We start from the raw sequence: 25,794 nt of genomic DNA, 5'->3' as shown, positions 1-25,794 counted from the left end.
TTCAGTTCTGGGCACCATGTTATAGGAAAGATATTGTCAAGGTTGAAAGGGTTCAGAGAAGGTTTACGAGGATGTTGCCAGGACTAGAGGGTGTGAGCTATAGGGAGAGGTTGAGTAGGCTGGGTCTCTATTCTTTGGAGTGCAGGAGGATGAGGGGTGATCTTATAGTGGTGAATAAAGTCATATGAGGAATCGATCGGGTAGATGCACAGAGTCTCTTGCCCAGAGTAGGGGAATCATGGACCAGAGGACATAGGTTGAAGGTAAAGGGGCAAATATCTGATAGGAATCTGAGAGGTAACCTTTTTCACATAAAGGATGGTGGTTGTATCAGCTGCCAGATGACGTAATTGAAGTTGGGAATATCCCATCGTTTAAGAAACAGTTGGACAGGTACATGGATAGGACTGGTTTGGAGGGATATGGACCAAGCGCAGGCAGGTGGGACTAGTGTAGCTGGGACATGTTGGGCTAGTTGGGCCAAAGGGCCTGTTTCCACACTGTATCACTCTATCACTCTAAGTTTGTAAGGAAATAATGTGCATATAACTGCTGCATGGAGAAACAAGCAACTGCAGATGCTGATTTACAAAAAAAGCAGGATGCCAGGGCATAGCGGTAGAGCTACTGCTTTATAGCGCCAGAGACCCGGGTTCAATCCTGAGTACTATGTGGAGTTTGTACGTTCTCCCTCTGACCACATGGGTTTTCTCTGAGATCTACGGTTTCCTTCCACATTCCAAAGACGTAGGTGAATTGGCATGGTATAAATGTAAATTGTCCCTAGTGTGTGCAGGAAAGTGTTAATGTGCGGGGATCGCTGGTCGGCGCGGACTCGGTGGGCCAAAGGGCCTGTTTCCGCGCAGTATCTCGAAACTAAACTACAATAATTTCAGTTATTATATCATAGACATAGAAACATAGACATAGAAAATAGGTGCAGGAGGAGGCCATTCGGCCCTTTGAGCCAGCACCGCCAGTCATTGTGATCATGGCTGATCGTCCCCAATCAATAACCCGTGCCTGCCTTCTCCCCATATCCCTTGATTCCACTAGCTCCTAGAGTTCCATCTAACTCTCACTTAAATCCATCCAATGATTTGGCCTCCACTGCCCTCTGTGGCAGAGAATTCCACAAATTCACAACTCTCTGGGTGAAAAAGTTTTTTTCTCACCTCAGTTTTAAATGGCCTCCCCTTTATTCTAAGACTGTGGCCCCTGGTTCTGGACTCGCCCAATATTGGGAACATTTTTCCTGCATCTAGCTTGTCCTGTCCTTTTATAATTTTATATGTTTCTATAAGATTCCCTCTCATCCTTCTAAACTCCAGTGAATACAAGCCCAGTCTTTTCAATCTCTCCTCATATGACAGTCCCACCATCCCAAGGATCAATCTCGTAAATCTACGCTGCACTGCCTCAATTACAAGGATGTCCTTCCTCAAATTAGGAGACCAACACTATACACAATACTCCAAATGTGGTCTTACCAGGGCCCTAAACAACTGCAGAAGAACCTCTTTACTCCTATACTGAAATCCTCTCGTTATGAAGACCAACATACCATTAGCTTTCTTTACTGCCTGCTATACCTCCACGCCAACTTTCAATGACTTGTGTACAAGGACACCCAGGTCTCGCTGCACCTCCCCCTTACCTAACCTAACTCCATTGAGATAATAATCTGCCTCCTTGTTTTTGCCGCCAAAGTGGATAACCTCACATTTATCTATATTATGCTACATCTGCCACGCATCTGCCCACTCACTCAACCTGTCCAGGTCACCCTGCAACCTCCTAACATCCTCTTCACAGTTCACACCCAGCTTTGTGTCATCCGCAAACTTGCTAGTGTTGCTTCTAATTCCCTCTTCCAAATCATTGATATATATGGTAAACAGTTGCGGCCCCAACACCGAGCCTTGCGGCACTCCACTCGCCACTGCCTGCCATTCTGAAAAGGACACGTTTACTCCTACTCTTTGCTTCCTGTCTGCCAACCAATTTTCTATCCATGTCAACACCCTACCCCCAATACCATGTGCTTTAATTTTAGTCACCAATCTCCCGTGCGGGACCTTATCAAAGGCTTTCTGAAAGGCTAGATACACTACATCCACTGGCTCCACTTCAACCATTTTACTTGTCACATCCTCAAAAATTTCCAGAAGATTAGTCAAGCATGATTTCCCTTTCATAAATCCATGCTGGCTTGGACTTATCCTTTTACTGCTTTCGAAATGCACCGTTATTACCTCGTTAATAATTGACTCCAGCATATCCAAAATTAGAAGCAGAGAAATGAGAAAAAAATCATTTTCAGATATTTTGATTCTTGTTTCTATGTCTAGCGTCTAGGAGTAATGTTTTGCTTCATAGCCAATATGAGAAGAATATCCCCATTACTAGTGCAGCTGTTCTTCATGTTTCTTGCATTAAACGAGGGACGGTTTTTGCTAAATGTGTAAACACTTTGAGCAGTGGATTCAAATTGTTCCGATTTATTTTATATGAAGCATTTTCATCCTTAACATTCTGAGTTGAATTAGATTTTAATTTGAAAACAGTTTTCAATTTGTGTTAAAATTTCTCAATTTGTGTCTACAAAAACTCAGATGCTATTTCCAGCTGGCAATTAAGTAGGTTCAACATTATAGTCATAGAGTCATAGCGGGGTAGTGTGTGGAAACAGGCCCTTTGGCCCAACTTGCTCATCCCAACAATGCCCCAGCTACACTAGTCCCACTTGCCTGTGCTTGGCCCATATCTCTCGAAACCTGTCCTATCCATGTACCTGTCTAACTGTTTCTTAAACGATGGGATACTCCCAACCTCAATTACCTCCTCTGGCAGCTTGTTCCATACACCCACCACTCTTTATGTGAAAAAGCTACCCCTAGGATTCCTATTAAATCTTTTCCCCTTCACCTTGAACTTACAGTATGTCCTCTGGTCCTCGATTCCCCTACTCTGGGCAAGAGACTCTGTGCATCTACTCAATCTATTCCTCTCATGATTTTGTACACCCCGATAAGATCCCCCCTCATGCTCCTGCGCTCCATGGAATAAAGACCCAGCCTACCCAACCTCTCCCGAGAGCTCACATCCTCTAGTCCTTCAACATCCTCGTAAATCTTTTCTGAACCCTTTCAAGCTTGACAATATCTTTCCTATAACATGGTGCCCAGAACTGAACACAATATTCTAAATGCGGTCTCACCAATGTATTATACAACTGCAACATGATCTCCCAACTTCTATACTCAATACTCTGACTGATGAAGGCCAAAGTGCCAAAATACTTTTTGACCACCTTATCTACTTGCGACTCAACCTTCAAGGAACCATGCACCTGTACTCCTAGATCCTTCTGCTCTACAACACTACCCAGAGCTCTACCATTTACTGTGTAGGTCCTGTCCTTGTTTGACATTCCAAAATGCAACACCTCACACTTCTCTGTATTAAATTGCATCAACCATTCCTCAGCCCACCTGGCCAATCAATCCAGATCCTGCAGCAATCATTCACAATCATCTTCACTATCTGCAAAACCACACACCTTTGTATTATCAGCAAACTTGCTAATCTCGCCCTGTATGTTCTCATCCAAATCATTGATGTAGATGACAGATAGTAACGGGCCCAGGACCGAACCCTGAGGCACACCACTAGTCACAGGCCTCCAGTCCGAGAAGCAACCTTCCACCATTACCCTCTGCTTCCTTCCGTGGAGCCAATTTGCTATCTCTCCTTGGATCCCATGTGATCTAGTATTCCAGAGCAGCCTACCATGCGGAACCTTTTTGAATGCCTTACTGAAATCCATGTACACAACATCTACATCAACCTTTTTGGTCACGTCTTCCAAAAAATCTATCAGATTTGTGAGACACGACCTATTTCAACATATATATGCAGGCACGTAAGAAGCCAAGGTTAATGCTATGAATCAAGTCAAGTCAATTTTATTTGTATAGCACATTTAAACACAACCCACATTGACCAAAGTGCTGTACATCAGTGCAGGTACTAAAAAATGACGTACAATAACACACAAACCAACAACACATACATAAACAGTTTACAGCACCCCCTCAGAGGGCCTCAAACGCTAGGGAATAGAAGTAAGTTTTGAGCCTGGACTTAAAGGAGTCGATGGAGGGGGCAGTCTGATGGGGAGAGGGATGCTGTGCAACAGTCTAGGAGCTGCAACCGCAAAAGCGCGGTCACCCCTGAGCTTAAGCCTAGACCGTGGGACAGTCAGTAGCCCCAAGTCAGCCGACCTGAGGGACCTGGGGTTTCAGTGGTGGATTAGAAGATTTTTGATATGGGGGGGGGGGGGGCAAGCCCGTTTAGGGTTTTGTATGTGAATAGGAGGAGCTTGAAATCGATTCTGTACCGTACTGGGAGCCAGTGGAGAGAGGCCAGAATCAGGGTGATGTGGTCCCTTTTACGGGTACCCGTCAGGAGTCTTGCTGCGGCGTTTTGGACCAATTACAGGCGGGACAGGGATGAATGAAACTAAGAAGTAACCAGTTAAAATGAAGGGGCCTGTAAGACATGGAACTGAGGTAAATATGTTGCTCAATGCTGGGAAGCTTTGCATTTGGCCCCAAGCATCATCGCTATAGAAACAGAGATGGTTTCAAATAAAAAGTCTGAAGAAGAAACCCGATGACATGTAATATTGCAAAAAAAATTTAAGGTTTATCAGAAAAGGTACGCATTTTCAGATTTTTATAATTATATAGGGAGAGACCTAAAGGAGATATTTTCAGGCACAAAAGAATGCAAAAGTTACATCAATGTAAGGTAGACACAAATAAAGCCTGTAAGTAATGGAGGGAATACATTAACATCAAGAAACTGTTTCAAATGTGGACTTCTCCACACCACACCTGCTACATTGGGAAGATTGATCTATGTAACTAAGGCGAATGAAATATGACACGATAGAACTTTACTTATCCCAGGAAGGAAATTGGTGCCAGCAGTTATACAACACAACAAATAGAAGGAATTTCTAACATTGCAAGATAGTGGTAAGAGGTTTCCATGGAATATTAACAGAGGTGAGATCTGTTGGTTTAAAGGTTCGATTCTGTGCTTTAAAGTTCTGTATCATTTAAAAAATACATTTTTTAAAGGAATCTTTTTTATTTTAAAATGAAATGAGAAAAAACTTACTGTCATCATATCATCGCACTTCATATCTGGCTCATCTTCATCCTCACTCTTGTTATAAAATTTGCGGAAGAAGTTAAAGGCCACAACTGTGTAGAGATACACAACGACAGCCAGCAGCCCCACAGTCATCATCAGCTGCAGAAAACAGAGAGCAACATGATTAAACAGCTGGAGAAATGAATACAAAGGAATCTGTAGACAAAGTAAAGAGTTTTACTTCTATTTAACCTACAGATGGGAAGTAAGATGTTGTAAAATGTTGCAAGTCTTACCTGTTTGCCATTATGAGTTACAGAAGACAGAATGGTGCGAAGAGTCTTGACACCCATAGCAATATCCAGCAGATGTGCAGCAAAGAAGAAGTTGTTGTGATGGCCAAGGATTGACATGACCAAATACCAGCAAAGATACAGGAAGGACTGATGAAAACAAACATAAATAATTAAAATTGCTCTAATTCGTGCTGAAGAGCTCCTAATACATATAAGCGGATATCTTACATGAATGAAATATAGTTTCTTTTCAATATCATGATTACCTCAAAAATGAATACCAATACAAGCCCAAAACTTCCCTTTGATTTACTTCATGTAACATTGTACATTTACTTCATGTAACATCATGTACATTTGGTATTTTTTTATATAATGTGAACACCATTGGCCCAAATTTAATTGCTTTTCTTTTCATCCAATGATATAGAAAATATTTTGTCCAAAACATTTTCCAGGTTCTTACTTACATTGTTAGTGAATATCACACCAAACTTCCAAATCTGGTACTTGATATCTAAGGATGTGATCCTACAATCATGAGTAAGACAAAAATAGGAAGTGTTAGATATGCAAAATCTGCTTATTAATATGTGAATGATAAATGCATGTTAATATTTTCAAGAAATGTACAAAATTGGCTTCAAAGTAGGAGACAAAGTGCAATGATGGAGGGTTGTTTTTCCGATTAGAGGCTCGTAACGAGTGGTGTACAGCAGGGATTGATGCTGAGATCGATATTAACGATGGGATGTAGGTGGCATAGTTAGTAAGCTTGCGGAGGACAGATACCATAGTGGCGTTTGAGAGCATTTAGATAGACACATGGATATGCAGGGACTGGTGGGATATGGATCACAGTTGTCAGGGGAGATGAACTTGGCAAGGCGTTTGGTATTATGTTCCTGAGCTGTACTATGTCCTATAAAGGGCTTGAGTAATAAGGAGAAGTTGGACAGGCAAAGACTTCTTTTCCCTGGAGCATAGAAGGCTGTGGTTTACAAACTTACAGAGGTTTAAGAAACTCATGAAACGCAGAGGTAATGTGAATAGCTGCAGTATTTTCACTAGGGTAGGACAGTCGAAAACTGGAGGGCATTGGTTTGAGGTGAAAGGGGACGATTTAAAAGGGACCCAGGGTGCAATGTTTTCACACAGAGGATTGTCAGGAGACAGAAAGGGCTGCTGGAAGAAACGAGAGAAGCTGGTACAATTTTCACATTTAAAAGACACTTGGACAGGTATGTGGCTAGGAAATGTTTGGAAGGATATGGGACAGATGCAGGCAAGTGGTTGAAGTGCAAGACTAGTTTGGTTTAGCAGAATGGTAGGCATGTATGAGTTGGGCCAAAGAGTGTGTGTCTATGTTCTATGACTCCATGAAAATATTTATATTTATCTTTTTCATTCCAGTCATAAAATTATGAGATCATGCCACACAGACAGTTTCTGCAGTCCACAGAAACTGTAGTCACTGTTTCCACAGTGACCGTCGAGTACTTATTCAGACCCATTGAATACTATTCCCATTTTATTACCCCCCCCCCCCCCCCAAATTAAACAGCATGAAACATAAGCAGCCGAATCTTACAATGGAATTGGAATGAGAAAGTGTATTGTGTAACATCTGGACCTCTGTAGCATATAACAATAACGCATGATGTAGCACTCAGAAACCCACTATTTGACTTGGATTATTATACTATTTTGGATTTCACTGACTCCATTACAAAAACAGAACTAAAATTGTAACACAGAATACATCAGATCAAATGGATAATGATTTTTAGTGATCATTGGAAAACCAAGGCAGACACAAACCATGAGAGAACAGAGCTATCAGCCGTAGGTTTCTTTTCCTGAGGCACAGTGACATCCAAGGCACTCATATCCATGCCTAGCAGCTCTGCGATGCGCTCCCTGCCATAGATATCACCATACTTATCTAACACCTGGGAATAGAAGAACACAATATTAAATTGCTTGTTTTTCAACGAGTGTTCTTAAACTTCTTTTCTATAATCTGATTTGGCATTTAATTTTCAAAAATTGGGGCAGCACAGTGGCGTAGCGGTAGAGTTGCTGCCTTACAGTGAATGCAGCGTCGGAGACCCGGGTTCGATCCTGACTACGGATCCTGACTACGGGTGCTGCCTGTACGGAGTGACCTGAGTGGGTTTTTCTCCGAGATCTTCGGTTTCCTTCCACACTCCAAAGGCCTACAGGTATGTAGGTTAAGTGGCTTGGTAAATGTAAAAAAATTGTCCCTTGTGTGTGTAGGATATTGTTAATATATGGGGATCGCTGGTCGGCACGGACCCGGTGGGCCGAAGGGCCTGTTTCTGCACAGTATCTCTAAACTAATTTGTTATAGATTTCTTATTCTAAACTAAAGATATGCCAAAGAATGGCAAAATCTCAAAAGTGTTTCTATTTAAGATCAAATGTTCATTCAAAAATTGAAATTGCCATAAAAAATCCATAGTGAGAAGTAAAAGTCCAATGGCTGAAAAAGTCTGACAGTTTTATGATTCGCTTTAAAAAAACCCCATACATATTTGTAGGAAGGAAGTGCAGATGGTGGTTTAAACCGAAGATAGACAATAAACTGGAGTAACTCAGCGGGACAGGCAGCATCTCTGGAGAGAAGGAATGGGTGACGTTTTGGGTCGAGACCCTTCTTCAGACATACATTACCTTTCTTTTGACAAATTTGTCCCAGTAGTTATTTGGGAATGATCTAGAAATTGATAAAAGAGAATATTGTCAATATTAAAGTAATGTTGATGCTTTCAGAACATCAATACTTACAAGTGAATGGTATGTAAGTATTGTTACACTGATCACTGAGGTGGAACATGAGGGTACTGCCCTACGTTTTGACTTTGTGCTGTAGTGGAACAGTCTGCAGTAACTTTTCACCCACACCAGTCCACTGTCCATCAATCTGCCATGAGCTCTTTTATAGAATCGTGCAACTGAGATATTCAGCCATGTAAATACCTTTTTATACAACTCTTCTATAATCAGCTTGTAGCCGAATTTTGCTTGAATAGTAATTCACTTATTTTAGTTTTTATAGTTTGGACATGCAGCAAAATGACGTGTTTCTTACGGTGTATTAAGAACAAGCCGATCCCATTGCCCTTTAATGTCATCGTCTGCAGGCTGCTCTGTGATATATGAGCCATCAAATTCCAATTTCCTGGCAAGTTCTTTCTCCCGTTTAAAGATGACCAAGGGAACCTAAAGATGTTCAGAAAATAAAATATAATTCTGTCAACGTAGAGGTAAAGGCATCATATTCATTATTTCTGAGGAATTGCTGAGCAACTTTAGCACAGAAATCCAAAGACGGCTGTTCAATATTCACACTCTGCTGTTACGTCATGGAAATGCCACCTGACTACCTCTATCACCACTGAACTACATGCAAAGATGCTGACCTCATGTTGTGAATGCTGTAAACGGCAGAATAACCATTAAAGTTAAATTTTGTCTATTTATTCGAATAAGACTTTTAAATGGCGGCGCTGCCATAGCAGCTGCGGCTTACCTGCGGTCCATTTGTCTTTGTGTTTTTGTTGTTTTTTTGTCTTAATTGTAGTTGTGATGTGGTGTTTTTGTGTTTGTGTACTATGTGTGTATGTGGGGGGGGGGGGGGGGGAACTGTAAAATTGTAAATATGTGTCCCTTCCGAACGGAGACCCGACCTTTGTTTTCTGGGTGTTGTCTCCGTTCCTGCTGCGGCCTACCATCGGCCCAACTCCTGGAGCTGGCAGCCTCCAGGGCTCCGGTTCGCAGAGCCCGCGGACCGGACTTACCATCAGCGGAGCCGGCCGTCCTCGGAGGCTGCGGGAGCGGCTGCGACTCGCCTTAGGCTCGGGCCGCGTGGATGCCGACATCGGGAGCTCCGGCAGCGGCAGCGTGTTCGCCCGCCCGGGGTCGCGGGGCTTGGGTCACGGACATTTCACCGTTCGGCGCGGCCTAAGATATGCCGCGGGATATTTCTCTGCTGGGCGGGGGCTTCAATGTCGGGAGCCACGACCGCCCCGACGTGCAACAACAGCGGCAGCGTGTTCGCCCGCCCCGAATCGGACTTATCATCAGCGGAGCCGGCCGTCTTCGGAGGCTGCGGGAGCGGTTGGGACTCGCCTTAGGCTCGGGCCGCTGCGGACCGTCCGGCGCGGCCTCCAACCACAACAACCTGACTGGGGGAGAAGACAGCAGGAGAAGGGAAAAGACATTGTGGCCTTCCATCACAGTGAGGAGAGGACTGGAGGAGACTCACTGTGATGGATGTTTCTTTGATGGATGTTTCTTTTTTTGTGTGTTTTTGGGGTTGTGTAATTTTAATGCCTATTTAATGCTTTTATTGTTGGACTGTGGGTGACTGAATTTCGTCCAATATTGGATGACAAATAAAGCTATCTTGAATCTCTTGAATCTTGAAATGAGGTCACAGGTATTGCCATCAAGCTGCATGAAAATTAACAAGTGCAAGTGTAAAGAGTAATTTCATTAGGTTTTAATTGCTTTTGAGGATTTAAATTAGTTCCAGGTAAAAGACATTAAAGGGATGTTGCACAGCAGTTCAATGACGTTTTGGGAGTGGACCCATGGCATGAATCTTCAGCAGTGTCTGCTGCCCATGTCTGTTTTCAATCTGCAGCATTCTCACTTTCTTACAACATAAGGAGAGGATATTCAGTCCGTTGAGTCTATGCCGGTCCTCAGAGAATTTCCATTCTCCAACGTATTTCGTAGTTACCGAGGTACAAGTGCAATAAAGTATCATCATCATCACTTTGTCCATGCCTCTCATAATTTTATATACTTCCATAAAGTCTCCCCTCAACCTCCGATATTTCAGAGAAAACAGTCCAAGTCCATTGAACTTCCCGGTTGCTGAAACCCTCTAACTCCCAGTCTGGAGAAGGGCTTCCTGAATTGCTCTGATGATCAGAGACTTTTAAAGCTGTTTACAAGGATTTAAATAAATAAAGAATCATGTAAGAACACCGATGTGCTGGAAATTAATCCCATCGTGTCCATGAATATATCCGATCAGGCCTGGGAGAATTATATACCCTCATGTACCTTAGGATGTCCAGCACCTCTGCGATTGTAATACGGACTGCAGACATCTCTATTAACTGTCCCAAATTCCCTAGCCTGCATGTCTTTCTCCACAGTAAAAGCAGAGGGAGAAATACTTATTGAGGGCTTTGCCCATCTCCTGCGGCTCCACACACTTTGGTTTCTTTGGGGCTCGAGTCAATGGAAAGGCCCTCAACAGCATATTAGAAGCTATCAGAAACATCAACGTGGTTTATTGTAGGCTAATGACATAATCTTCAGTAAATGTATTATTTTGTGATAAATGATTCTCAAGGTACTATCAACATTCACATGCCATCTCATTTAGGGCAGATACCACATTCCAGTGTGACGAGAGGGCGGCACAGAGGTGCAGGGTGATCACTGGTCGTTGCAGACTCGGTGGGCCAAAGGCCCTGTTTCTGTGTTGTATATCTGAAGCCTAAAGAATGCAGACTGATGTGGAGCTGGCGACAGTTCTGCCTACCTGCAATGTCTCACTTTGAAAAGTTGCTCACACAATGTTTATTAAATAAATTATTTGCTGGTGAAAATTTTTATTCTTGCTATACAGTAAGTGATGTGTTCCCATTAAAACGAGCGAGAGAACAGCTCAGCAGTAGAGTTGCTGCCTTACAGTGCCAGAGATCCGGGGCTGATCCTGACTACGGGTGCTGTCTTAATGGAGTTTGTACGTTCTTCCTGTGACCTGAATGTGTTTTCTCCGAGATCTTCGGTTTCCTCCCACACTCCAAAGATGTGCAGGTTGTAGGTTAATTGGCTTGGTATCAATGTAAAATTGGCCCTTGTGTGTGTAGGATAGTGTTAGTATGTGGTGATCGCTGGTCGGTGTGGACTCGGTTATGCTGAAGGGCCTGTTTCTGCGCTGTATCTCTAAACTAAGCTAAACACTGCAGAGAACCACATGATTGTGAAATAATTTGAATGAAGTCATGGTTATCATCTTATTCTGCTGATGACTGCATATAACGACCATCAAATCAAAGCCGATCACGGGTTAACAATCTTGTCCCATGATTAGTTGGATCTTTCAATATTTATAATAGTAATATCTGTGGATATTGCAAAGAGGTAGAGAAATATGAGTGAGGTGACTGGGGTAGCATTTACTCCATGCTGCCATAATCCAGTAACCTCCCATTCATGTGGACGAGTGAAAGTAACGGGAAAAGATGGCGCGAGAGTGATAGCGCAATAGTGATTATCCAATAGTGATTGAAAGTGTGACTATATCAGTGGAATCTATTCTTACGGGTTGAGTGGTGCCTCCACCGATGAAACCTCATCAGTTCTGTCCCATTGTCTAATTGGCGAACTGCTTCATCTGAATATCACGAAATTCTACAAAGGATTTCTCATTGTGGAATGAATGAACTTCATCAGATGTATCAGATTGATACAAATCGCTATCCACTGCACTCCATTCCAATCAAGATTCTGTTCCATGCATTACTCTTCGCAGGATCAGCTGCAAAGCTGACTAGTCACCAATGATGGTGAGAGCAATCAAAACATGCAAAACGTCAGCCAACGTTTAGACCTGCACAGTGGAGCAGCTCCAAAGTAAGTGTGTTGTGTGTAGAGGTCGCTGTAGTTTACTCAAGGTGGTAATCGTCAAACATGCTGGGTAAAGGACAACTGATAGTTTTTTTGGTTACTATCCTTTGATTACTGACTCTCTGTGAAAGTACAAATGTTTACTGGAGCCAGAGACATTCAGCACAGAATCACGTCCTTCAGCCCAATTCATACCTGCCTACCCAGATAGCATTTTTAAAAAAATTAACAGGTCAGAAATATGAAATAAAAGAAACTATTAAAATATAAAATATGCTATTGTATAAGCAGCCACAAACTATCACTGTCAGAGGGCCGAATATGCAATGACAAACTTTCTCATGAACACAAACATCACAAAGCAGTTAAAAACTGTCCAACCTGGCAAAAATCTGCAGATCTGCTGGAAGATATTATTGTTAGAAGACTAGCTTCAGTTAGAGATGTTTGTCCTTACCTTTAAGCAGTTGTACCCGATAATGCAGAGGAATGAGAGCAGTGTGTGAAGAATTGAGAGGATTTTCAAAGTTGGTGCCATATAACCTGTGCTCTCTTCAATGACAAAATATACCAATGAATCGTCATCTTCCTCCTCCTCTTCTTCATCACCATTTCCGTTTCCAAAGCCATTGCTCATTATTTCATCCTGAAAGCCTGATCCTTCAAAGTTTTCTTCATCTTCAAGCACTGACACCTTCCATGCACAAAAGAAATATCAATCACTTGTCAATGATTTAAGAATTACTTGTCAATGATTTAAGAATTTAAGGCCCACCGGAAATTGGAGGAATAGAACCTCATATTTCGCTTGGGCAGCTTGCAGCCCAGCGGTATGAACATTGACTTCTCCAACTTTAGATAGTTCCTCTGTCCTTCTCTTCCCCTCCCCTCCCCCTTCCCAGTTCTCCCTCTATCTTCCTCTCTCCACCTATATCCTTCCTTTGTCCCGCCCCCCTGACATCAGTCTGAAGAAGGGTCTCGAACCGAAACGTCACCCATTCCTTCTCTCCTGAGATGCTGCCTGACCTGCTGAGTTACTCCAGCATTTTGTGAATAAGAATTACCTAATCAGACTGGTGATGTTTTTCTATAATCATTTTTCATCCATCAATGGTGACGTAGGGACTGTGTTTAATTTAGGAAGAAGGTTGGAAGAGGAAAGTGTAATAGATCCTTGTGAGGCACACTTTCTCAAGAAAGATTTGCATTAATATCATTTCTTGTAGTGTCCTAAAGTACATTGCAGCGAGTTAAATATTTTTTCAGATTGTTGCTATTAGCAAATGTTATAACAACTCAGCAAACTATGCAGTCATCTATATACTAAAACTCTCGTTTGTTTGTTTATTTGTGATCGAACCACAGCCAAAACGGTGCACGATAGCGTGACAATTTTAGGCCCACCTTACTCACCGTTGTCGCTTTAATGGTAAAGCAAGCAGTTTTATTGAAATCAGTGTTATATTTTTAAAGTTATTCACATTTTAAAGTTTAAATCTATCTCCTAGGGAGGGAGGGAGGAGGGAGGGAGGTGGGGGGGGAGGTGGGAGGGAGGGAGAGAGGTGGAGGAGGGTGGATAAGGGGGGTTGAGGGGGAAGTGGGGAGGGGAGGGGGAGGCGAGGGAGGGGGGGTAGGAGAGGGTGCAGTACCAATGGAGGAGAGGTTTGGGCCCAATGGGTCCACTTGGTCTAGTTTACTATAAAACTATTGACCCCAACATCTACCTCAACTGCACCCCCTCCCACCCTGTTACCTGTGAGGACGCTATCCCTAGAACAATGATATTGCAAACTGAGAACCTTCACACTCTTGCAGCATTGATTACGCTGTACCCCAAGAGGAATTATATGGCTAGAGTAACTGCGCTGTCTACCATGGCCACCTGGAGCTCCCAGTTTCTAGCATTTCAATTCCCCTCCCCATTCCCATACCAACTGTACGTCCTTCCTTGGCCTCTTCCATTGCCAGGGTGAAGCTGAACAGCACCTCATATTCGGCCTGGGTGGTCTACAACACAAAGGCATGAACCTGAATACTCTCGTTTCAGATAAACCTGCTTTGCCTTGGTCCCTCAATCCACACAGACCCTCCCACTCACATCCTTCATTCCAACGCGCCCTGTCTCGCCCAGCTTCCTTCCCACCCACCACATCCTACTGTGAGCCATGCACTGATCCCAGTGGATGCCCTCCACCTATTCATCCCATCTGCCCACCCACCTCCTTTATTTGGTCCCACACGCCACCTCCCTTCAGATTCCATCATTCAGTCCCTGGTGACCTCCACCAATCATGTCACAGCCTCTGTTGTTATCTCCACCCCACTTTTTCCCAGCTGACCCCCATCCACCAATGTACCCCTCTTCACCTGGATCCACCTATCGTGTGCCAACCTTCGCCCCCACAAGTTCAACTCCACCCCGCCCATCCTCCAGTGAGGATGCTATCCCTAAAACAATGGCAAAGCTCTGTCAGCCCTGCTAGTATCTGCTTCTTCAATAGGGAGCTTGGGTGACAGCTCTAATCCAGCAGTGAACAGAAAATGTTGAGGTGTGGCAGGAGGAGCCAGAAATGAACCCAAAGCTAGGAAGTGGAGAGTGACCTTGACTTGAACATCCATGGGTAAAGCATTCAGGGTAAATGTGAGCTTCCGTGCTCGAGATCACAGTGGGTGACAGAGTTCAGAAAGAAATATAGCATGAGTGCAAGGCTTTGAATAACAGTGGTGAGGTAGTCCAGAATCCAGGATGTGAGGTGGTGATCCACTCCTGTGCGCTCCAGCTTGCCCCAGCTGGATGGTGTTGAATGCACTGGAGAAGTCAAAGAACATGATTCTCACAGTGCAATCCGGCTTCTCCAGGTGTGAGAGAGCTCTGTGCCGTAGGTAGATGATGGTGTCCTCCACCCCGATGCGTGTCTGGTAGGCGAACTGCAGCGGATCCATTGATGGTCTCACCAGGGGGCGGAGATGGGCGAGGACCAGACACTCCAGTGTCTCCATCAGGTGTGATGTCAGTGCCACCGGCCTGTAGCTGTTGAGTTCCTTCGGGTGCGCCGTCTTTGGTACCGGTACCACGCAGGATGTTTTCCACAGCTGTGGAACTCTCCCCAGTTTCAGGCTCAGATTGAAGACGTGCTCCACTATCCCGCACAGCTGGTCTGCACAGGACTTGAGGAGCCTCGAGCTGATGCCGTCCGGACCAGTCGCCTTCCTCGCATTGATCTTCCTGAGCTCATTCCTCACCTGGTCTGTAGAGAGAGACAGATTGGAGCACAGGGGCTGGGTACTCACGGGTGTGAGAGGAGGAGGGGGGGGGGGGGGATGGCGTGGGGGGGGGGGTGGCGTGGGGGGGAGGAGGTGGGGTTGGGGCAGGAGAAGCAGAGGGTGGTGACTGTGACCCAAGTGCTGTGGGAGGGGAGGTGGGGCATTGTACTGGACGTGCAGACAAGGGGGGCTGCAGCAGGGGTGACTGGACCGGGGGAGGGGTAGGTGACTGATCGAACCAGTTGAAGAAAAGGTTCAGATCGTTCACCCACTTCTGGTCCCCCACGGCCCGGGAGTCCGGTTCCTTGCCCCAGAGATGGTTTTGAGGCCTCTCCAGGCTCCACTGATGTTGTTCCTCTGCAGCTGGTCTTCAATCTTCTTCCTGTAGCTGTTCTTCCCCTCTCTGATCTTCCTCCTCAGCTCCTTTTGAACAGCCTTCAGCTCCTCCTTATTTCCCGACTTAAAGGCCCTCTTTTTCTCCTTAAGGAGATCCTTTATGTCAGGGTTGACCCAGGGTTTGTTGTTGGAGAAACACCGTACAGTCCTGGTGGGTCCAGTGTTCTCCACACAGAGGTTAATATAGTCCGTGATGCACTGGGTGAGACCGGCAATGTCCTCCTCATGGGGATCACAGAGTTCCTCCCACACAGTTGTTTCGAAACAGTCTCTCAGAGCCTCCTCCATCTCCTTGGACTATCCTCTAACTGTGCGGGTCACCGCTGGTTGCCTGTGCATGAGAGGTTTGTACACAGGCTGGAGATGGATCATGTTGTGGTCAGATCTCCCCGGGGGGGGAGGGGTGCTGTTATATGCCTCCTTGGTGTTGGCATAGAATAAGTCCAGTATTTTGTTGTCTCTGGTGCGGCAGGTGATGTGCTGGGTGAACGTGGGTAGTGTGGATGATGGGGGTGCCTGGTTGAAGTCCCCGGAGATTAGAAAGAGGGCGTGTGGGTGCTGTGTTTGCAACCTGCTCACAGCTCAGTGCAGGACATCACAGGCCGTGTCGCCATTAGCAGAGGGGGGGAATATATGTTGCTATCACAACAACATGTGAGAATTCCCTCGGTAGATAGTAAGGCCTCATGCTAACAGCTAACAGCTCGATGTCCCTGCAGCAGAGCTGCTCTTTAACATCTATCATTTACAAACACAGTCAGCCCTCCCCCTTTCCTCTTACCACTCTCCACTGTTCTGTCCGCCCGCCTCAGGTGAAAACCGTCCAGTGAGGCGTTCGTGTCCGGAGTTAACGTGTTCAGCCAGGTCTCTGTAAGCAGCACTATGCTGCACTCCCGATACTCCCTCTGTCCCGGGTCAACCATGTTCAGCCAGGTCCCTGTAAGCAGCACGATGCTGCACTCCCGATACTCCCTCTGTCCCAGGTCAACCATGTTCAGCCAGGTCTCTGTAAGCAGCACGATGCTGCACTGCCGATACTCCCTCTGTCCCGGGTCAACCATGTTCAGCCAGGTCTCTGTAAGCAGCACGATGCTGCACTCCCGATACTCCCTCTGTCCCGGGTCAACCATGTTCAGCCAGGTCTCTGTAAGCAGCACGATGCTGCACTCCCGATACTCCCTGTCCCGGGTCAACCATGTTCAGCCAGGTCTCTGTAAGCAGCACGATGCTGCACTCCCGATACTCCCTCTGTCCCGGGTCAACGCCGCCAACTCGTCCATCTTGTTGGGGAGAGATCTTACATTTCCCATAACGATGGACGGGAGCACTGGTCTGCAGCGTCTCCTCCCGACTGGACGCTGGATTCCAGCATGGCACCCTCGTCTCCTCCTCAGCTCAAGGGGCACGTCGGGTCTCTCCTGAGGCGCTGGGTTAAGGAGCGCTAACAGCTGCTCACTCGTGTGAACAATAGGGCCCTGGCTATGCGCGGGATCCCCGGACACGGTAGGTGAACAAAATAGTGCAAAAACGGCGGCTTTAGTCTCCATACCGCGCTAAAGTTACACAAAACTAATACACAAAACTAATCCACAAGAATAGTGATAGAAATAACTTAACTACTGAGAAAGAGAAAAACGCTCACCAGTGAGCAGGAGCTGCTGCAATGGCTGCCGCACAGGGAGGCGCCATCTTGGATTTATTTTTTGTGAGTGAGAACTATTGCCAGTGAGGTTAGGAACCACACAAGAATACGTTTTGGACATTATGAATGTTCATGTCATTGGGGGAGATTAAAAGACAGAAGTTTGCCCATATAAACAAATATCCCACTAATATATCAGATTTTCCTATCCTAAGAGACCAAAAAAATTACATGGAATATCATTCCATTCAGGGTTATGCCTATTTCCAAGTGGATAACACTTTTTTTTGCAGTAGCCTTAAGGACTGTTCAGGGTTTTGTACTTCAGCAACACATAATGTAGTTTAAGATCCCAAGCCACTTCATAGGAACATTATTGACCAAAATTTGACAGAAGCCTTTGTGTTGAGGTAGGGATAGAGGCGTATTGTTGTAAAGGAGAGAACATGTGATATGAAGGATGGATTTAATCCTGGAACTCCCTACCCAATAGCAGTGGGAGAACACCTTCGGCAGAAGGACGGCAGCAGTTCAAGAAGGGAGTTCACCACTGCGTTCTCTGGAGCAATTAGGATTGGGCTATAAATATCTGGTTACAAGTGTTATCTGCAACCTTAAAAATAAATCTGTTTTTTAACTGAGACACTGAGGTTGCAAATGTTTTACTCTAATATTTGATAATATCCGTGAAATTGGGAGAATTCTTGGTGATTTGCCAAACTGACACAGTTTCACATGTGATTTCATCCTTCTGATGCTCAACTTACCTTATAGAAGAGGAGGATAAAGTTGATTGCAAATGCCACAAATAGAGCCAGGAAGCGGAGATTATAGAAGTTTCTTGACAGATAATTCTAGTTAAAAGATGCAAAGAAATATTATTTATTTCATGCTACACAGTTAAATTTGTAACTGTGTCTAACATCTACATTCGTCACTTATATCTAATTATAATCAATTAGAATAACCAAAGGCCATTTTATTTCCCCTGTGAAAGTCTGATGAAGGGTCCTTGACTAAAAACAATACCTCCATTTCTTTTTCACTTGTCAGTGCTCGGACTGGCCAGTGCTCTTTATACTTACCAAGAGCTTTGTCTTATAATTTTCAAACTCGTTCCAGAACTCCATCACTGCTTCTGGTTCCACCTTTTTCCTCTCCATCTTTGCTTTTTTTCTTGCCTTTTTTGCTAGTGTAACATATTCTTCTTTTTCTTTTGTCGTTTCTCCATCTGCCTTTTCTTTTTCTTCTGGCGTTCCTTTCTCTTCCGCTTCTCCTTTCTCTTCCTTTTCTGCTTTTTCTTCTGGCTCTTCTTTTTCTCCTAGCTTTTCTTCCTGTTCTACCGGGAGTTCTACTCCCTCTTTTTCTTTCATATCCATCTCCGCCTTCTCACCATTCTCGATGCTATAGAATGGAGAATCAGCAATATCATTCAATGTTGTAACACTTAAGGTGTCAAACTATGATTAGGATGACAATTGCAGGATGCGGCAGGAAAAAATAGCAGATGTTTTTAACCACTGACATTTACTGCCACAGCATGCAACTCAACGGAACATGAACCTTCAGAGCAGAGTACAACCCCTCCATGCTACGATTGCCCAATGAGTATTGCCCAACAACCAAACGCTCGGCTGTGTTGATGGTACAATGAACTCATGAACAGCGAAGTTGACGGCTGCCAAGTTCCTGTATAGTAAAGTGCTCAATATGGTTTTACACCTGAAAGGCACTAACTGAGTGAAATACCATTTGAGCATTGATAAATAGTGAACAACAGGACAATATTTTTTTTAAATGAGAGATTTTACTTATCTGCTGCATTCTGAGGAATGTATTAAAAGATAAAAAGACTTACTCTGCTTTTTCTGCTTCAGTCTTGAGTTGCACTTCAGACTTGATATCCAGTGGAAATTCAATTTGTTGCTGTTGAAGGTAAAAGTGTTATTTTATAACAGCTATGAATGAAAACTGAGGAAAATAATATTTTTCAATGACCTTACTACTAGGTCCAGGTAAAAGCAATGGTTTGAATATTATCTTATCAACGGGAGTTAGCCTACTAACAGTAATGCCAAGATAATGTTGAGTCTCACTAATACAGCTTGAGCAGTGGGATGATTTTGAAAAGTAATTTCTGACATTTAAATTTCCCTTTGCTCAGTCTGTGAAGAAGTTGAGAAAGAAAAATGTGCAATCTTATTATTTATATGTACAACCAAGGAACTGCAGATGCTGATTTACAAAAAAAAATGCTGGAGTAACTCAGCAGGTCAGGCAACATCTCTAGAGAACGGATAGGTGACGTTTCGGGTCAGGACACTTCTTCAGACAGGAAGGGTCCTGACCCAAAACGTCACTTATAAATGTTTTCCAGTGATGTTATCTGATCTGCAAGCTACTCCAGCACTTTGTGTCTTTTATTACTTATATATTCATTTTCAGGATGAGGTGATTTTTGTTTACTGAACAATACGCTGAACTATTAATCAAGAATAAAAGATACATCATTGCTAACGGTGATAATCTGATATCCTCATATTGAAACTAAATCTGAGATTGGATTTTGATAGTTTTTATCTGGAGGGAGGGACTCAAACACAGATAGCTAATAGGCAGTGTGTGAGGCAGGAGGTATAAAAGGGAAACACTCAGAAATGATGGGTCCCTTAAATGTGTATATTTTAATGCTAGAAGCATTGTAAGAAAGGTGGATGAGCTTAGAGCCTGGATTGACATCTGGAAGTATGATGTTGTGGCGATCAGTGAAACATGGTTGCAGGAGGGTTGCGATTGGCAATTAAATATTCCAGGATTTCATTGTTTCAGATGTGATAGAATCGGAGGGGCAAGAGGTGGGGGTGTTGCATTGCTTGTCAGGGAGGATATCACAGCAGTGCTTTGGCAGGACAAACTAGAAGGCTCGATTAGGGAGGCTGTTTGGGTGGAACTCAGAAATGAGAAAAGCTTAGCAACACTTATAGGGGTGTATTATAGACCGCCAAATAGGGAACGAGAATTGGAAGAGCAAATATGTAAGGAGATAGCAGATATTAGTAGTAAGCACAGAGTAGTGATTGTGGGTGGTTTCAATTTTCCGTACATAGACTGGGAATCACATTCTGTTAAAGGGCTGGATGGTTTAGAGTTTGTAAAATGTGTGCAGGATAGTTTTTTGCAGCAATACGTAGAGGTACCTACCAGAGAAGGGGCAGTGTTGGACCTCCTGTTAGGAAATGAGACGGGTCAGGTGACGGAGGTATGTGTTGAGGAGCACTTTGGGTCTAGTGATCACAATGCCATTAGTTTCAATATAATTATGGAGAAGGTCAAATCTGGACCAAGGGTTGAGATTTTGGATTGGAGAAAGGCTAATTTTGAGGAGATGAGAAAGGATTTAAAAGGAGTGAAATGGGACATTTTGTTTTATGAAAAGGATATAATAGAGAAATGGAGGATATTTAAAGGTGAAATTTTGAGAGTACAGAGTCTTTATGTCCCTGTTCGGTGGAAAGGAAAGAATAATAATTTGAAAGAGCCGTGGTTTTCCAGGGAAATTGGACACGGTTCGGAAAAAGAGGGAGATATACAATAAATATAAGCGGCAGGGAGTAAATGAGGTTCTTGAGGAATATAAAGAATGTAAAAGGAATCTTAAGAAGGAAATTAGAAAAGCGAAAAAATGATATGAGGTTGCTTTGGCAAGTAAAGTAAAAGTAAACCCCAAGGGGTTCTACAGATATGTCAATAGTAAAAGGATAGCGAGGGATAAAATTGGTCCATTAGAGAGTCAGAGTGGACAGCTATGTGCTGAGCCGGAAGAAATGGGGGAGATATTAAACAATTTCTTTTCTTCGGTATTCACCGAGGAGAAGGATATTGAAATATGTGAGGTAAGCGAAACAAGTAGAGTACTGATGGAAATTATGAGGATCAAAGAAGAGGAGGTACGGACACTTTCGAAAAATATAAAAGTGGATAAGTTTCCAGGTCCTGATAGGATATTCCCTAGGACATTGAGGGAAGTTAGTGCAGAAATAGCAGGGGCTATGACGGAAATATTTCAAACGTCATTAGAAACGGGGATGGTGCCGGAAGATTGGCGCATTGCGCATGTTGTGCCTTTGTTTAAAAAAGGTTCTAAAAGTAAACCTAGCAATTATAGACCTGTTAGTTTGACGTCTGTGGTGGGAAAATTAATGGAAAAGATACTTAGGAACAATATATATAATCACATGGATAAACAAGGCCTGATTAGAAACAATCAACATGGATTTGTGCCTGGAAGGTCATGTTTGACTAATCTTTTTGAAGAGGTTACCAGGGAAATTGATAAGGGCAAGGCTGTGGATGTTGTCTATATGGACTTTAGTAAGGCATTTGACAAGGTTCCACATGGAAGGTTGATTAAGAAGGTTAAATCGTTGGGTATTAATAGTGAGGTTGCAAGATGGATTCAACAATGGCTGAATGGGAGATACCAGAGGGTAATGGTTGACAATTGTATGTCAGGTTGGAGGCCAGTGTCTAGTGGAGTACCCCAAGGATCTGTGTTGGGTCCACTGTTGTTTGTCATTTACATTAATGATCTGGATGATGGTGTGGCAAATTGGATTAGTAAGTATGCAGATGATACTAAGGTAGGTGGTGTAGTTAATAATGAAGTAGATTTTCAAAGTCTACAGAGAGACTTGGGCCTTTTGGAAGGGTGGGCTGAAAGATGGCAGATGGAGTTTAATGCTGATAAGTGTGAGGTGCTGCATTTTGGTAGGACAAATCAAAATAGGACGTACAGGGTAAATGGTAGGGAATTGAGGAATGCAGTGGAACAGAGGGATCTGGGAATAACTGTGCATTGTTCCCTGAAGGTGGAATCTCATGTGGATAGGGTGGTGAAGAAGGCGTTTGGTATGCTTGCCTTTATAAATCAGAGCATCGAATATAGAAGTTGGGATGTAATGTTAAAATTGTACAGGGCATTGGTGAGGCCGAATCTGGAGTATGGTGTGCAGTTCTGGTCGCCAAATTATAGGAAGGATGTCGACAAAATGGAGAGGGTACAGAGGAGATTTACTAGAATGTTGCCTGGGTTTCAGCACTTAAGCTACTGAGAGAGGTTGAACAGGTTGGGTCTTTATTCTTTGGAGCGTAGAAGGTTGAGGGGGGACTTGATAGAGGTTTTTAAAATTTTAAGAGGGACGGACAGAGTTGACGTGGGTAGGCTTTTCCCTTTGAGAGTGGGGAAGATTCCAACAAGGGGACATAACTTCAGAATTAAGGGACAAAAGTTTAGGGGTAACATGAGGGGTAACTTCTTTACTCAGAGGGTGGTGGCTGTGTGGAATGAGCTTCCGGTGGAAGTGGTGGAGGCAGGCTCGATTTTATTATTTAAGAGTAAATTGGATAGGTATATGGATGGGAGGAGATTGGAGGGTTATGGTCTGAGAGCCGGTAGATGAGACAAGGTCAGAGAAAGTGGTCGGCGTGGACTGGTAGGGCCGAACGGGCCTGTTTCCGTGCTGTAATTGTTATATGGTTATATGGCTAATAGAGCAAGGTACTTACCCTCACCTTTCTGAAACTAGGTGGTGTTCCCTCTGGTGTTGGAGGCTCAACCTGCGCAGATTCCACAATGTCACCAAGTCCTAGGTTGGATTCAGGTGAACCCATCCTTAACTGGCCACTTTCTCTCTTTACATCAGTCTTCTCGGTTGATTCTTCTTCTTTTGCTTGATCTTCAAACTCAGACTGGATTGCAGTGTCTTCAACCTCTGTCTTGCTAATGTCAGGAAGATCAGCATGAACCTCATCTTGAGTAGGATCAGGCATACTAGCCAGGAGTTCTGTGACAGTCAAATGTTTAGCCCCTTCAACTAAGCCACCCCCAAATAAGGTATTCCATACTATCATGAAGAAACCACTACAGATACTATAGATAAACTGCAAAATGCCTATAAACAAAGTCCAAAAGAAGGACACCAGAGACATCACAATCTCTTTAATTGTCATCTTCTTTAGTTTCCTATACTTTTTCCTAACATTCTTTAATGTGAATATTTTAAAAAAGTCGACAATGGAACTAAGGAATCCCGAAAAAGCGGATGGTGCTTCAGCTGGAGAAGATATTTTCTCAGCCTCTGCTCCTTCAGCATTTTCTTCTTCCTCGTCATCTTCTTCTGACTTTTCTCCCTCATCTGCTTCAGAGATCTGTGAAGCGATTTGCATCTCAAAAATGGTGTCTTCACAGAAGTTGACAAAAAGTTCCATCTTCTCAGATTCCCCACCCTCATTCACCACATCAAAGATAAACTGGCGCTTCGACTCTTTCACCTGAGGCATCTCCCACTGTGTTTTATTGGCCTCACTAATCTCAAAGTAAATGCGCTCTATCCTCTTACTGGCACCCATGATCTCAATGCGTCCCAGGAAAGGCTGAAAATAACTGAGAATGCTTTCTGCTAATGCCAAGAAGTTTTTAAGTCTTGTATCATGAGGGACATGTTCAGACAGATTAGTGAGTAGCACAGCTATGTTAAAACCTATGTCTTTGGCTGGCTCCTGGAACCGGTTAGCAAATTCCTCATAGTTTATCATTTCATTCTCATCCGCTTCTGAGCATGAAAGTAGGAACTGGATCTCCGAAGATGTGTATTGCTTCTGACTGTCCATTGCTTTCTGAAAATCCTTCTTCGAGATAAGTCCTCTGGGATCAGTTACATAATCTTTAAATGCATCAGAAGCCACAATGTCCTTTAGTTTCAAGAACATATCAAAGAACTTTAGGATCATTTCAACATTGCTTGATGACTCAACCAACATATCCACCATTTGCTTCGCAATCGTTCCATTCACAACATTTCCTGAAAATAACAAACAAAGAAAGATATCATTGTCATCACCTATTCTAGTGGCAGTTCACATAATCACATTCAATATAAACCTATCAAAAGTCATAGTTTATATCTATCATTCAACCCTCATGGTAATACTATTCATATTCATTAAGAACTAGGAAGGACAAGAAGCTGGGAAAATGTGGATCGCCTTATTTCCTTACGACATAGGAATGCGGCCATTTCAGCGCACTGAATACATCGCTCACAGTGCAATCACTTTCCCCACTATTTATATTTCCTGCAACCTATTCTCTCCACAATCCCATCAATTCCACTCAGATTCTACTAATCATATTCTCAATGGCTAATTTAACCTACCAGCCCACATTGTCTTTGGAATGTAACTGGAAAGCAGAGCACGTGAGAAAATCAAGTGGGCATAGCGAAAATGAGCGAACTTCACATAGGTTCAGATAAACCCAGATATGTTTGAGCTGCAAGGCAGCAGTTTTGGATCGTCAGGAGTGGTTCTGCTAATTTGTGATAGTCTTAGGCAATGATGGTCTGAGTTCAGGAAGCTACCATTCGCAACGTGGTTTGGGTGGAGATAAGAAATGATGAAGACAAGATGTCATAGGATGGTGGGGTGCGCAGGCTCCCAATGATATGTCAGGAGGAAATAACTGGAACTTATCAGGAAGAGGATATTAAAATAATAGACAAAAACTTAAGATGACAAGTTCATTAAATGTTTTGGGAAAGTTTCTTGGTATATCATAAAGGGTATCATAAAGCTTGCGTGAAACGTAAACAGAAATGGTGAACTTTGCTGTACATTTAAAAAATGAAAAGGAATGACCAAAGTGAGATTTGGTCCTATAGATATGTGCCAAGGGAGTTCATAATGGAAAACACTGCATAATGGAGGATAAAGTAACATTTAATTTAATAACTTTAAACAGGGAATTGGATGGGAAGAACTTAAGAAAATTCCAATCATTGGGGAAATGGTTCCAGGCAAATTACTGGAGTTGACAAGTGAGGCTTCGTGGCAGGCTCTTAACTACAATAAAATGGCTGGAGTTCTCGTTTTAATTTTCCATATTTCTGTAGATTCAAGGAAAATAACAAATTTAATTATTTTGTTCAGCAAATAAGATGGAAAGCAGGAAACCACTGATGAGTTTAACATATTTCACTGGGAATTACAGAAGGCAAGAAAGTGACAACTAAAATAAGTTCAAAATGATCAGGCAAAGGCAAAGTGGTTTTGGGAAAGTAAATTATGTTTGGCTAATTTATTGGACCTGTTTGAAGTAATGTGTGTTGGAGAATCGATGAATATACCCTGCATAAATTTTCAGAAGGCATTTGATAAGGTGCCACCTCAAACGTTATTGTGAAAATACAATCTCATGGTACAGGTGGAAGATTGGCTGGTGAACAGAAAATGGCGAATAGGCGTAAACTGGTTGTTTTGTAGAAAGACGTAATGAGTGGTGCACCGCGGAAATCA

General features: G+C 43.4%; 1 protein-coding gene across 5 annotated transcripts in view; it reads right to left on the bottom strand.

The window, feature by feature from the left end:
* LOC144611871 (ryanodine receptor 1-like) overlaps positions 1 to 25,794 on the bottom strand; it is a 479,550-nt gene that overhangs the window by 10,687 nt on the left and 443,069 nt on the right. For 4 of the 5 annotated variants that reach the window (XM_078431182.1, XM_078431185.1, XM_078431186.1 and 1 more), the window contains 11 exons: positions 23,008 to 24,302; positions 19,301 to 19,368; positions 18,528 to 18,846; positions 18,210 to 18,296; positions 12,598 to 12,834; positions 8,578 to 8,708; positions 8,160 to 8,202; positions 7,284 to 7,414; positions 5,933 to 5,993; positions 5,463 to 5,609; positions 5,191 to 5,325 (listed from right to left, as the gene is read on the bottom strand). In XM_078431182.1, the coding sequence (XP_078287308.1) occupies positions 5,191 to 5,325; positions 5,463 to 5,609; positions 5,933 to 5,993; positions 7,284 to 7,414; positions 8,160 to 8,202; positions 8,578 to 8,708; positions 12,598 to 12,834; positions 18,210 to 18,296; positions 18,528 to 18,846; positions 19,301 to 19,368; positions 23,008 to 24,302 (2,654 nt within the window). The remainder of the gene's footprint in view (positions 1 to 5,190; positions 5,326 to 5,462; positions 5,610 to 5,932; positions 5,994 to 7,283; positions 7,415 to 8,159; positions 8,203 to 8,577; positions 8,709 to 12,597; positions 12,835 to 18,209; positions 18,297 to 18,527; positions 18,847 to 19,300; positions 19,369 to 23,007; positions 24,303 to 25,794) is intronic. The other variant, XM_078431183.1, reaches the window with a different exon arrangement.

This window comes from Rhinoraja longicauda, chromosome 41 (genome assembly GCF_053455715.1).
Source record: "Rhinoraja longicauda isolate Sanriku21f chromosome 41, sRhiLon1.1, whole genome shotgun sequence".
Lineage (NCBI taxonomy): Eukaryota > Metazoa > Chordata > Chondrichthyes > Rajiformes > Arhynchobatidae > Rhinoraja > Rhinoraja longicauda.
Note: the sequence above shows the minus strand (reverse complement) of the source record. Positions and strands in the feature narration are given on the sequence as shown.